This window comes from Argiope bruennichi, chromosome 4 (genome assembly GCF_947563725.1).
Source record: "Argiope bruennichi chromosome 4, qqArgBrue1.1, whole genome shotgun sequence".
NCBI lineage: Eukaryota > Metazoa > Arthropoda > Arachnida > Araneae > Araneidae > Argiope > Argiope bruennichi.
Genome location: NC_079154.1, coordinates 77,105,839 through 77,120,756, shown reverse-complemented (window position 1 = coordinate 77,120,756; position 14,918 = coordinate 77,105,839). Strand labels below are relative to the sequence as shown.

The following is a 14,918-nucleotide window of genomic DNA, read 5'->3' as shown; positions in this document are numbered from 1 at the left end:
TTACATTTTTTAAGTAAATACGTTTGTAGCTTTTGAAAATTATAAATTTATGTTCCAAGTATCAAGTATATGACTTTATTAAGTTGTTGGCAACGTATTATTTATTCGGTTTCTAATGATACGTCATCTGTCTGTTTCTATTACCAACCGGCAAAGATAAGCGATACCAAAACAACCTTTTCATCAGTTTATTTTAGATATATCTTCCACGGCTGACAGTTTATTAATTACTTTGTAATTCTAGAGATATTAAAGTGTGCTTCCGTATCAAATGTCATTCATTTCTTTTAATTAAAATGGATTTTACATATATTTTGTGTTTTTTTATTTGCTATTTGACATTACCGCAGAAGACTGTAACTGAAGATGGTATGAATTTATATAATTTCATCTTCTATGATATGATTGTTTTATTTAATTATTTATTTAGTATAATATTTTTTTTTCTAGAAATACCTGTTGTTGAAGGCGATGGTGGCGTAATAAAAACTGCTATCGAAGATGACGTTTTAGTTCTTACTAGAGAAAACTTTGATATTCAAGTTATGTCTAAAGACATTATTCTTGTAGAATTTTATGCGCCATGGTAAATGCGTTTAATTTCAAATTTTTGTATTAATTTTACATTATAAGTGCATTTGTTTAATTTAAAAATTATTTAAAGTTTTTTTTATTTTTACTTCATTTATTTTTTTTTATTCCGGTGAAGGATTTTTTATATTTTTTTAGATAAGTTCCTAATCATTTTACATCACAAAATTTTTCCATCCTATCCTCTGCCACTAGTTTTTTTTTCCCCATAATTATTTCGGATTTCAAAAATCTCACTTCTATCACAATATGCTCATTTTTGAGAATACATAATAATCTCATTTATAGTATGTTGTAAATGTAGCCCCTAAACTCTTTTGGAATCATTGCATGGCTTTTTTCTACTTATTCTTCTAGAAATTTATAATTTCAATTATACTGATTTCAGATGCTTCATATAAAATTTTTATTGTGTTTGTTATTTTTATTTCTTGTATCTTAAAATATTTTTATTTCCAATTATGATAAAAATGACACAGCATTAAGTAAATTCACTCCTATTTTATCTGAAATGAAACATTTAGATTCTACATAATTCTAATAAGCATTATATGATTTTCATAATCAAGTATTATTTCATAAACTCTATATAATTATGCTTTTATATTAACTTAAAACATTATAATTTCATGTAAAGTTTAATGGTTCTTTATCTTATTGTGATTTGAGTTTTGTTTTCAATAAGCTAATTTTGATATGTTCTGAGCATTAATTGAAATTATTTTAGATGTATACTTACTCATTGGCTGCTTTATCTCAAGTAATTTTCTATTATGAATGTTGTTTTCAGATTTTTGCTTACCATTTAGCTGCTTTGAGTTTTCTGTTTTTTACTAGTGGTAGATTTCCAATTAGGCATTTAAAGATATTTATTTACCTAGTTATTAAATAAATTTGTAAGAAATATAAGTTCTGTAAATCATAAAATAATAGGGTATCATTAAGTTTTTATCAAGTATAATTGGTCAGATTCCAGTCTATTTTATTATGTTCATGTAATTACTAAAAGACTTATAAAACTGAATATCTTATAATGTGTACAAATGTAGGTGTCAAATAATCTGGAGTAATTAATAGATAAATGAAAATAAATACATATCCACAGAGTTAATAAAATTTATATATATATATGTGTGTGTGTTACTAAATTAAATTATTAACATGTTAAAACTATGCTGAAATGCAAAACTAAATTAGCTTTTAATTGAACTAAATTATAAAGGTGCCTCAAAATATGTATTGCTCAGGATCTTAAAACATCTAAATCCACCACTGATCTTTATATTAGACAAGTAGGATATAATAGGTTTTAGAAATGAAATGTTGCTGTTTATTAAATTGAACGATCCTTTGAGAGGAACAATGAGACTTCAAAATTTATCTATTACAAATACCGAAAATGTTTAAGACATAGAAAAATAATTGTCGAATTATATTTATCAGATTCTGAATACTAGAATTTCAGAAGTCTTCATGCCTATGGCTCACTTCATCATATTTTTGAATTCTTAATCTTGTATTCTAAGCTGCCATCATTATATTAGATTCTTCATTCAGATTTCTATTTTAGAATTTATGAAATATTGCATGTAGGTATATAAAAATGTTGATACTTTGGGAAAATAATTCTGATAAAAAAAATTAGCTGGTGGAACTATTTATCTATAGTACTGTGAAAAATGAAGGAAATATTTAAGGGTTTAAATTTAATCTGTTCTTATTTATAAACAGTTTGATAAATAAAAAACATAAATGTTGTAATGAACAGTTTTGTGAAAATATTTTGGTGTATTTTAGAGTGTTTACTATTTTATCAATCTGTAATGTTGATTATTTTTTCATAATAACACAAATTTTATTTATTTCATTCATAATTTTTCATGTATTATGTTTTATCCTTAAAAGAAGTCTTATGTAACTTTATGAAATAATTACTCAAAACTGATGGTTGTCCTGTCTTAGAAAGAACATTCATACTATTGCTATCTCCTTCCTACTTTGTAAATACTGATGCATTTAATCAAATTCATTATTACTTTGAATTTCTCTTACTTTGCCATGAAAACAGCTGTGTATTCTGTCATGGGTAATCTTTCTAAATAATCAACTTTATTATCATGGGTCATTTATTTGCTGATATCTGCTATAGTAATCTATGCAATAAAAAATGAATTTGTATTAAAAAAAGTAAAAATCTTATGTATATTTTTTTAGTTGTTGTTATCTTAACTTTCTGTGTTTTTTCTGTGAGCATTAAAAATTTAATATGAAATAAAAAATCATTTTATTTACAGGTGTGGTCACTGTAAATCCTTAGCTCCTGAATATGCAAAGGCAGCTAAAATTTTGAAAGAGGAAGAAAATCCTATTTTCTTGGCTAAAGTTGATGCTACAATTGAAACAGAATTAGCTTCTAGATATGAAGTAACTGGTTATCCTACCCTATATATTTTTAAAAAGGGAGAAAAAATCGAATATGATGGGCCTCGAACTGCAATGGGTAAGGCTACTTTGTTTGCTAGTATTTCCTTTATTTACTAATATTTTTATGTAAATACTTTTAATAATTTATAAATGCTCATTAAAGAAAAAAATAAGTTAGTAATTAATAAATTATTTTGGTTTATTCACTTGATTGACACTAAATTTTTTTTCAGGGATTGTGGAATATATGAAAGAACGAGCAGACCCTAATTGGAAACCTCCTCCATCTGTTGTTATTGAATTAACTAAAGAAAATTTCCATGAAACTGTGAAAGATGCTGATATAATATTAGTTGAATTTTATGCTCCTTGGTAAGTATTGTTTGTTAATTTATAAAGAATTTATTAAATATAAAATTAAAAAATGTTTTAAATCTTTTATTTTAACCTTTTTAATTAGATAAAAATCAATGATTATTTTTGCAACATTATTAATTTTTGTTTTATGATAGTTGTTCTATATAAATTTGTTGTTTTAATCTAATTTCTTTGATTTTTATTCTTTAAACACTTAATTAAAATTTTAGAATAAATATGAACATCTCATGAAATTATTACTTGGATATTTATAAACAATTACAAATTAAAATCTTTTATGTTAATCTCTCCCCCTCAAAAAAAAAAAAAATGGGAAATTATAAAATAGTAGAAATGTGTCTATCGCATAATAATTGTAAGCATATAAATGGATGTTTCTCAATTATTTAAGGAAGGTTATTATAATAAAAAAATTGGATAATTATTCTGATATTCTTTACAGTATAATTGTCCTTTTGCTGATTACATATTAAAACTTATGCATGTATTCTCATAAACCATCATAGCCCATGAAAAATTAAGTAAAAATTTAGCTAAAAATCGAATTAAAAATTTAGGAGTTTTAGAAATAACTATAAGAATGCACATTGATGAAAGTCTATGTATTCACAAAATCAAAATATATATTTTAAAATAAAACAAAAAGACTTTATTGGCAAGCATAGTAACATAATGACAGTCTGATATTTAGAACAAAATGGTTGAAGGTTCAAGTGTCAGTTCCTGAAATATATTTGCTGTGTATGGTGACCTGCTATGTATTACATCTGTTATTGTGGATCGGATGTCTTTCTCTTGATATGATATGTAAATTTTTAGAGAGAAGATACTGCTCAGGGATCATCTTTATCCAATTATTTGGATAATATTAAAATTAGGCTGAAATAAAATTAAAATAATTAATAACTATGCTTGGAAATATTGTTTATCATAAATGTATCTATGCAACAGGTGCGGTCATTGTAAACGTTTAGCTCCAGAATATGAGAGAGCAGCCAAAGTACTTAATGATTTACCTACTCCTATACCATTAGCAAAAGTGAATGGAATTGATCAAAAAGAACTTGCTGAAGAATATGGAGCAAGTGGATGGCCAACTTTGTTCATATTTCGAAAGGGACGCAAGTACTCATATGAAGGACCTCGCGATGAATTGGGTATATTGAATTAATTATTAAAAAATACTGATTCATTCAATGATAACTGAATTATGTTTTAACAAATGCAATTTATTTCAGGGATTATTAATTATATGAAGGAACAAGCAAAACCTCCTAGTGAAGAATCAAATTCATACAAGCATTTGAAAAATGCAATTGGAAAAATTGATACTACTGTTGTTGGATTTTTTGATTCCAATTTAGATGATTTTTACAGAAACTTTGTGGAAGCAGGTAAGTAAAACAATTACATATGTATCACAAATTTTCTGAATTCTTTTTCTACCAAAACTCTTCTTAATTTATAAAAACTTATTTACGTGTAAATTTGATGCTAGCAGTGATGGCTTATTAACAGAAATTTTTTAGTACTGCAAAGAAAAAAAATTTTTTTAAGCCACTTTACCTATAAAAATAGCTTTTTAATTTTAAGAAATTATGATGATATGATTCTTTCAGTAGCTCTGGTATCTCTAAAGTTTAAGGGTTGCTTTTGATCTTCACATAAATCACTTGAGTGTGCCCAGTGGATTCTCATAGACTGCTTGATATACAGCCCCAGTCTGCATTTCTCTTTCTTGTTCATTCATTTTCTGTATTTCTTTTACGTCTTTATTGTTGTTGTTTTTTTTGCATTTTCATTTGCTCTCAGCATTTTAAAAATAAATAAAAATGCAAAAATTAATTAAAAATTTAAAAAGAGGCAATTTTAAGAAACTAAAGGTCATTAATTTGAAGGCTTTTTTTTTCTTATTAATTTTTCTAATTATTAACAAATTGTGATTTAAGTTTTTGCTTTTATGTCATCCAATAACATACTCAAAAATTTTAAAATATAGTATTCACAATTTTAGACTTAAAGTTACTAGCAATTAACCTTTTAGGATAGATTTTTTAAAACTCTTTCGAAGTTTATATTGTATATTATTGGTGTACAAATATATTTCAATACATTTTAAATTTATGGCACTTGTGCTAAAAAATCCAAACCAATTCAATACATTTTTTTTGTTTGTTAAATTGATTATATAAGGATGTGTTAATGTAATAATATTGATTCCTTATGTTTTTATATAAATTTTTGTGTGGTTAATATATAATTATGATATGAATATGTGATTAATATTAATTAATATGTTTTTATGTAATTCATAATGAATGAAAATATATTTAATTTACTTTACTTACTACAAAATTTAAATTTTAAATTAGTAAATTGAGTTAGAATTTTTGAGATACTATTTGATATCTTTTCAAAAACAGAAGGAGAAATATTTCATAGAACTAATTTTATTTTTATAGATGCAATTCAAAATTTTCTTTAAAGTAAAAATATATTAATTGCATATGCTCCATTAAATTTTGTGACTGATACTTCAATTTATGAATTATTTCTGATGATTATAAACTTCTCTGTTTATTTGCAATGTCTGCTGTAAATACTTTTAAATGTTATTACTTTTTTTTTTTTTTTTCAGCAAATTCACTGAGAGGGAAGTTTACTTTCTTGCATTCCTTTAAAACTGATGTGAGAAAACAATTAGGTTATCAAAAGTCAACCATTGTTTTGTTTTTACCCGAATTATTTCATACAGAATATGAGCCCAAGAAATATGATTTTGATAATGTAAGTACTTTTGTGTGATTTTTAAAAAAAATACTTAAAACTAATACTTTAATATTTAATTTGCTACTTTTGACAACCAGCTAGTTTGCCTATCATATTTATTTCATTAATTTATGTAAATCAAATTCCAAATTTATTAATTTGTAACAGGCAAAGAATGTAAAAGAAGTTGCATGATAAATATTTATATATTTGATGTTATATATGTAGAGAGAAAGAGAAAGCATGGAATTTTTACTTTCTTACTCTATCAAATATTGAATTTTATAAAGCAATGAGTTTGGTTTGATTTTCATTATAATAGAGGAAAGTATGTTTGAAAATCATATTAACCTCTCTTTATATATAATATGAAAAAAAAAAAAATGTGTATGTAATACTTTTATATAATTTTAAATTTTATGGTTTTGATTTTTTTAAATATATTTTTTTGATTATTTTGTTATAAAATAACAAAATATATAAAAAAATAGAAAAATAATATAAATATAAAAATATATAAAAAAGAATGTGTGTGTAATAAATTGATATAATTTTAAGTTTTATCATTTTGATTTTTTAAAATATATTTTTTGTTTATTTTATTATAAAAGAATATATTTAAGTTTATTAAAATTCTAAAAATTTCACTTAATTAAGAAAATGATTGCACTCCAAAATATGTTTTTATCCAATTTTGATAACTCCAGAAGCTACAGAGCACCAAAAGACAGACAGAATTTTATCATGTATTTGTTTTCATTATTTGTAAAGATTTCTGAAATATTTTGAAAATCAGTTTTTGTTCTTATTTAGTGTATTAGAAAGCTCATAATTTTAAGCCAGAATCATTCTTTTAGAATTTACATAAATTTCAGACAATCTTTTATGTTATAAATCTAGTATGATCTTGTTTATTTTTAGTTTATATTCCTATTAAAATTTCACATAACATTGCATTTAATAGAATTGATTTCCCTCTTTTCAAAATTTGGCAAAAGTAGCATGTTTGTCATTTTAAAGTTTCTTCCGTGTAATTGTTAGTTTTACTTAGCCAAAAGCTTAATAATCTTGTGGGAGAAAAAAAGAGAAAGTAAAGTCTCCTACCCTATGTAAATGTACTGTATGTTTGTGAAACAGAATTTAGGTTAATTAAGTTCAATAAATTTTTACAGGCTGAAGCATCACCTTCTGAGATCATAGATTTCATTCAAAAGTTTTCACTGCCATTAGTTGGAGAACGCAGCCGTAAAAGTCAGTGGAAATATAATAATAAATTTCCTCTTGTGGTGGTATATTATGAAGTGGATTTCAGCTTTGACCATCGTGTCCGTAAGTGTTGCTTTCATTGTTTACATTTTTTTTCCAATAAATCTAAATTCAAAATTTTCACTATGCTAACATTTTGAGTGAAGTTTGCGAGTTGTAAAAATTAAATAAAATGTCTGTAAACTGTATAAATTAAACTGTATTTCTTCTCTTTTCTTCCAGTTAAAAGTATTAATAATATAAAGCATAATTTTAATCCATTGAACACTGAGCAAGCATTTTAGATCTAATATCTGAAACTATCTAGCATGGTTTATTTTCAATTATTATTTATGATTTATTATTATTTTGTTATAAAAATGTTGGGAAATTCAAAAACATTTTAAATTTGATGCATTTTATGCGACTTATTGTAAAGATAAAAATACTGATTCTTTATTTCTTTAAAAAAAGTACCCTTACAAGCATTTAAAATAAATTTAATAGACAAAAAGTATTTCTTTAGTAGTGCATTTATAAGCAATCATTAAAATCTATAGCAAATGTTCTATTATCACTATTCATAAATAAACATGATGATTTTAAAGATGTGATGTTAATGATATGTAATATATTTGTATGTTCTATTTTTGATAGTGTTAATATAGTAAATCATACAATATATTTCATAAACTTTATTCTTTAATAAATAAATTTTCTTATGACATAATGCTATGAATATAGTACCATGTCATAAGAAAAAGTGTTTATTAAAATATCTTATTATCTGATATAGTAATCTTATGTATATAGTAAAGTATCTTATTATTAATCTTAGTGTAGTAATGATTTTTAGGTGTTGCTAAAAACCATACTGAGAAAAACTATAAATAACAATACATTTTCACTATTCTTATTCCTCCCATATATGATGAGATATGTTTTACCTTTTTAATGAGTAAACTATCAACTATATTTTAAAATATTATTAAAATTGCCAAACAGACCTGTAATTGCATAATATTTTGATTTTATAAAGAATATTGTTACAATACTTTAGGCATATATGTGTTTTAAAAATAATTTTTTCATCTGGTGTCAAAAACTATTTCTGTTCATCCCATTTTAATATACTCATTTTAACTGAACCTAGAAGTGGATATTATATGTTAAGATCTGATTTAGCTCCCATTTATGAAATTATTAGACTTAACCTATTATTTTCTATTAACCGATTGCCAGTAGGTGCAAAGTAAATTCTAATGCAATAATTCCTTATTCCCTTTTGTTTGGTAGTTACATGCCAACAACTTTGATAAGAATAATAAGTTCGTAATCAAAATCTTTTGGACTAGAATATTCAAATTCTGTTTCTCTTTTTAGACTTTCAATTTGTGACGACATTTGAATTCAGTGTTATTTATGTATGCTACAATTACTGAGTACATTTTCTTGACACTGTTTTAAATATCAGTCAAGCATTTTTAATGACTTTTTTCTCTTCTTAAAGGATTCATTCTATTATTATTATCATAATTTTCATATTTTATGTTACAAAAGGTGGTAAGAATGCCTTAGTATGCCAATTAAACATTAAAACTCTTTAGGCATGTGTTCGGATGCTGTTGGGAATGGAAAAGTGTAGCATGTGTTTACTTGTACACATTTATGGATTTGAATACTTAGTACTCAAGACTACATCATAATAAAGCTCTATAATTCCTTATTCTTTAATAATTTTCATGCACTTTAATGGTTTACTGTTTTGTTATATTCAATTTCTTTTGTGTATTTAAAAATTCCCATTAAATAGTATATGCATTAGTTAGAAGTGTACAACTGCCAATGTGTCTGTTACATAGGCTTAATAAATTGCCTATTTTTTCAGCTCATCAAATTATTGTTCCATGAATGTATTAAGAATTTCATTTGGATTTTCTTTTTAATTATTATATATAATTCTCATTAATTACTAAAGTGACTGCTGCTTATTACATGTTTCTTTATTAATATGTATAACTTTCAAACTTTAGTTAGATTTTCACCTTTTTGAAAGTTTAAGCCATGAGACTAAACAAAAATTGCCCTTTTTGGGCATGGATCAGTAATTGGCCTCTTTCATTGAAATTTTTTATTTCAGCTGTTTCTCAAAAAATAAGCATAGGTTTATATAACTACATATATTACTTTCAATCTTTTGCCTTTTTTGTTTTAAAGATTTCAAATCTAATATAATTAATTGTAATTCATGCTGCTTTAAAATTCTAAGCTTGCTCATTCTGCAATTATTTTGGTGTTGATATTTAAGGTGGTTAATAAATTCATAATTTTACATTTTAAATTATATTATAATATTCTACATAGTAGAACAATATTTTTTATTATTGATAATATTTATTGCTTTTCTATTTATTGCTTTAATTATTCTTAATGTGATTGAATTCACTGTGCTTACTTTTACAAACTTTTTTTATTATAATAAAAATTTCATTCCTTTGCTATTATTTTTCGTCCACTACATTGAAAGTTTTTTAGTATGTAATATATTCGTTTTTAATCAGCATACACTGGATCTGTATTAAAATAGTTTACTACAGAAAAAAAAAAGCCGATAAAAAAACTTGTAAATTTTGTTACATCTTCTAATTCATATATATATTTCAGAAACCCAATTAATTCGCAAAGAAGTTGCAAAAGTTGCTAAAGATTACAAAGGAAAAGTTACATTTGCTGTTTCCAATGAAAATGAATATGAAGACGAATTACAGACATTAAATTTAGATGACAGTGGTGAAGATGTCAATGTTGGCTTTTTTGATGCTAAGAATGTTAAATACAGAATGGAACCTGTTGAAGATTTCTCTGAAGAAGAGCTGAGAACATTTGTTGAAGATGTTCTTGCTGGTAAATATAATAATTCTGTTAAATAATCAAAATGTATTATCAAATAATGATTTAAATTTGTTAAAAATATATTTATATTTGAGAGGTTTTTTGAAACATCAATCTATAATCATTATAATATATAAACCTAAAATTATCTAAAAAAAATATTAGGGACATATTTATAATGTCACTTTTATATTTGCATTTTTCCTGTCCCTCTTTTCAACTTCTCTAATCTAGAGGAAAATTTTCTTATTATTTACATTAAAATTCTAGTCCTACAATAAAGGAATATATATATATATATATATATATATATATATATATATATATATATATATATATATATATATATATATATATTATAACTTCCTTTCACTAATTTTTTCTTTATTTTGTTTAATTCAGACTGAAATATTTCAGAACAAAGCCATAATTAGAAAATATTAACTTTTTCTATCCATTTAGCTTCATTAATCAACATTTAATAATTAACATATGTAATCTCTCATGTTCATGGAGGGTTATGCCATCTTGATACAAATGAATAATTTTAACAATTGGATGAAATAAAAAAATTTAGGCATCAGGTGTTTCTAATTTGTTATATATAAATAGAGATGTAATGTTATGTCAATCTAATTTCAGTCGTAATTCATTTCCTTTTTTTTATCTTAATTTAATCCACGTTAACTTTATTCTAAAATGTTATCTTGTATCTTGATCCAATTCCTATTTTTCTATTTAATTATTTCTAACTTGCGCTTAACAAAATTGCTGACTTCATTATTCCCACCTCATGAAGAAGGGGATAAAAATCTTTAGCACATCTTTTAAAAAAGATATTTAAGATTCCCTTGCCTAAATTGGCAATGACAAAGAAATTCCTATCAGAATCTCATAGTAAAATCATTGAAAGAACAAATTTCCTTTTCTTTTGCTCTTGTGTAGCAATGTAGACAGACACATCTCTTATCACATTTTCTCAGTATTATAACATGCCTTCCAAGTAAAATAAATTGAAATGTATTTCTATAAGTTTCTCCTTTTTAGCCATACAACTGCAAAATTCTGTTTAAATAATAACAAATTACAATTTAAGTTGAAGAGGGTTAAGTATATTTCTTGCATTTAATTATTCTTAGGATATATCCTTTTATTATAAAGTTGGTTCTAAATATAGAAATATAAATTTCTTGATGTGCTTTGTAAATATTTCTCTATTTTCATTTTGTAATATACAGAATGTTCATTTTAAGGATTTACTTTTAACTCAAAAAATTTATTATTTTATTACAAATATTTCTATTGGAAAAATCATGAAATTAATAAATTTGAAAATAAATATATGGATAAAATGTATAAAACCTTAAATTATTTTAAATCCAGATGATTTATCAACAAATATAAATGAAACAAAACAAAACAATTCTCAATGTTTTGCTAGCACATTTAGTTTAAATCAGTTTGTCATATTCTAAAAAATGAAAAATGTTATACAATTTAAAAAAATGTGAAATAGTATTTAATCCTATGATAGGAAAAATAGCTATGAGGGTTTAAATTCTCTATAATGAACAATCTTGAATTTTTTTCTTTTAATTTTACAAATCATTAAGTAGAATTAATATTCTGTAAATTATAAATAAAGATTATATCTTGATTTATGAAGTAAAAATGTTTGTTAATTAAGTTAAAAATATTTCAGTTTAAAAGCTTCAGGTATGAAAATATACTAATTTGTTTATTATTTTCAGGTAACGTTCCAAAACATATTAGATCTCAGCCAATTCCGAAAGACAACAAAGGGCCTGTTTTGACAGTTGTTGGGAAAACATTTGATGAACTTGTTACTAAAAGCAAAAAAAATGTATTTCTAGAATTCTATGCTCCTTGGTGTGGCCATTGTAAGAAATTAGAACCTATTTACAAGAAATTAGGTAAAGCTTTTGCTGATAATGATGATATTGTAATTGCAAAAATCGATGCTACTTCAAATGATTATCCTAATGATTTCCAAGTAAATGGTTTTCCAACGCTATATTATGTACCATTTGATGACAAGTCTAATCTGGTAACCTACGAAGGTGAAAGAAATTTGAAAGAAATGACAAAATTTATTAATGAACAGCTTTCCAAAAGTAATATTAAGGATGAACTTTGAAAATAATAAACATGAATAATTAAGATTATTTTGTTATAATTTTTTAGTAATTTCTTTTCTTTAATATATGCATATATAATGAATTTAAATAACAAATTTGTTCCTTCGTATTTATTTCATATACACTGATCCTAGTTTCTTTTTGCATCATGAAGGAAAGCTATCTGAACTATTGCATTTACTTAAATATATTTTTGTAGTGTGCATAAACTTATATACAGTTTGTGGTTATTGAAAACTCTGTCTAAAGATTTTTACAGAAAATTAAATTTTCAAAATTAGCATTATACTTAAGTTCTTAAATTTATCATTAATGCCGTAGGTCATATTGAAAACTGTTTCTGAGAAAAGAATATTTATTATGTATCAATATAGAAGATTCTGGTTATTATGCTTTGCTTTTTTTATATTAGGTATATAAGAATTGTGAAAAAAATTGTATATTATGTTAAACCAATTTCATACTATATATGCAAATAATTTTTGTTTGTTATTTTTTGTGTTTAAGATTAATAGTATTGTTTATGTTTAGTAATGTCATATATTTACTGTTACATTTGTAATCCTTCATACATGCAGTGCAGACGCTGTACCAGCGCCTTTTTTCCCCATCCATTTCCTTAGCAAGATTATCACAACAACAGTAGCATATTTAAGAGAGGGGAAGGCAGAGCATTTGAGTTATTATTGCTAATATTTTGAAAAATTAAAATGCAAAGTAAAACAATAAAAAGTGTGTAAAGGATAAGCTTGCTTAATTGATTATTTTAAGTGTTATGCAAATTAAATTGTAATAAAATTAACTTAAAGTAGATTTTTTGCTTGAAAAGTAAGAGCAAAATAGTACTGGGAAAAATACACTAGTTAAGCATTAAACAACACCATATCTAGACATTATATCATTTTCTAAATTTAGTTTTAATTGCCTTATTAGTTTTCAAACATTTTAAAAATATTTTTGTGATAAATATAAACAGCCTTTAAATATAAAATGTATTGATCATTATATAATTATTTATAATGTGCAAAATATATTGATTCAAAAATGTTTTATATATTATTATTTAAATTTAATTGCACTTTTAATTTTAGAACTCTTCAGAAAAAAAAAAGAAAAAAAAATTACCTTCTGAAAGAAATAAAGGGAAAGACACACTTTTAATATTTGCCCTGCCGCTGTATAACAGTTGTGATAATACCTCATGTTTTTTATTCCACTCATTAATTTAATTTATAGGAAGTCTTAATCATTCCATATATCCTTTTACTCTGAGCTTATTGTATTAGCCCAAATCTGATGGCTAGATTGATTGCTAACTGCACATATAAAAATATGGAAAAAAAAATTTTTTTTTCACCACAAATCTTTTTTTAAGAAGTACCTAAATGTTTTTTTCACCACATTTTAGTAGTATTTTTATGCTCTCTTTTGCCCTTTTAATAAGAGCTTTACTACGTTGTCCTCCCCTTTTTAAAATATTATTGGTGACTTAGCTGTAACATAAGGTTTTATATCATTATAAGTATTTATTCAGTATTTTTTCTGAAAACCTAATTTCTTCCAAAATGAAAATTGTTCAACTTACACAAACGTGTCTTTACAGAATATGTATTTATTAGTCTTCCATTAACAAAATACTGCATTGTATTTTTTTTCATTCTCCATATTTCTGAATTATGAAACTTTCATATAGCAGTAACATTTGTATGTTGTGGTGATTTTTTTTCAATGCTTTCGTTTTAATAGTGTGATGGTCACAAAGACATTTCTTTACAATTATAAACTCTCAGAAAATGTATTTTTCTATTTCATTTTGTAAAAATAAACTTTTTTTAATATAAATGATTATTCTTTTATGTCTTATTTTTATAGAGTAACTGTCATGAATGGTATATTAATTTAATTTTCTTTCATGTAATAGATCTAGAGAAATTTAAGTTTTACTATTTTGGAAAATCCTAGAAAAAAAATTTATTGCTAACATATTAGTTTTAAAGTAGATGAAATACATAAAACCTGACAACATTTTTATGTTTTGGATGGATAACCACTTCACTGAAATGTGTTAATTTTGTTTTCAAAATTGTCCATAACATGTTGAAATTCTTTAGTTGCTTTGTGCTATATGGATCTATAGTGACTAGGATTTATCTTTGAGAACATGCACATATTATACTTGATTCCACAAATAAATTTTTGGTCTTTTCTACAGTTTATATCAAATTTTTGTTAATAACTCTCATGAATAAAGGTGAAAGCATGGAATATCATCAATCGCCAAGTTGCATTTAATAGCCGAATAAATAAGAATAAAAAAAATATTTTATTAATAATTATGAGAGCAATAAGCATTATGACTGTCAAAAATATCAGGAAACTACAGGTGAAGAATTGCTAAATGAGTATTTTATTATACCACAGCATAATGATGGACAAACTGCCAGATGTAGTCGGTTATAT

At 24.3% G+C, this 14,918-nt stretch overlaps 1 protein-coding gene across 1 annotated transcript; it reads left to right on the top strand.

Moving 5' to 3' along the window:
* Positions 1 to 131: 131 nt before the first annotated feature.
* LOC129966749 (protein disulfide-isomerase A4-like) lies at positions 132 to 14,262 on the top strand. Its single transcript, XM_056081306.1, has 10 exons — positions 132 to 369; positions 451 to 586; positions 2,886 to 3,091; positions 3,249 to 3,387; positions 4,345 to 4,550; positions 4,632 to 4,787; positions 6,032 to 6,180; positions 7,335 to 7,491; positions 10,072 to 10,311; positions 12,051 to 14,262. The coding sequence occupies exons 1-10, from the start codon at positions 297 to 299 to the stop codon at positions 12,455 to 12,457; spliced, it is 1,869 nt and encodes a 622-aa protein (XP_055937281.1). The 5' UTR covers positions 132 to 296; the 3' UTR covers positions 12,458 to 14,262.
* Positions 14,263 to 14,918: the final 656 nt, after the last annotated feature.

What these genes read in the sequence shown, in the direction of transcription:
- LOC129966749 (XM_056081306.1), top strand. Translation starts at nt 297, where the DNA reads ATGGATTTTACATATATTTTGTGTTTTTTTATTTGCTATTTGACATTA. An exon ending in GAAGACTGTAACTGAAGATG is followed by an intron (nt 370 to 450) that starts GTATGAATTTAT and finishes TTTTTTTTCTAG; the next exon opens with AAATACCTGTTGTTGAAGGC. An exon ending in CAGAAACTTTGTGGAAGCAG is followed by an intron (nt 4,788 to 6,031) that starts GTAAGTAAAACA and finishes TTTTTTTTTCAG; the next exon opens with CAAATTCACTGAGAGGGAAG.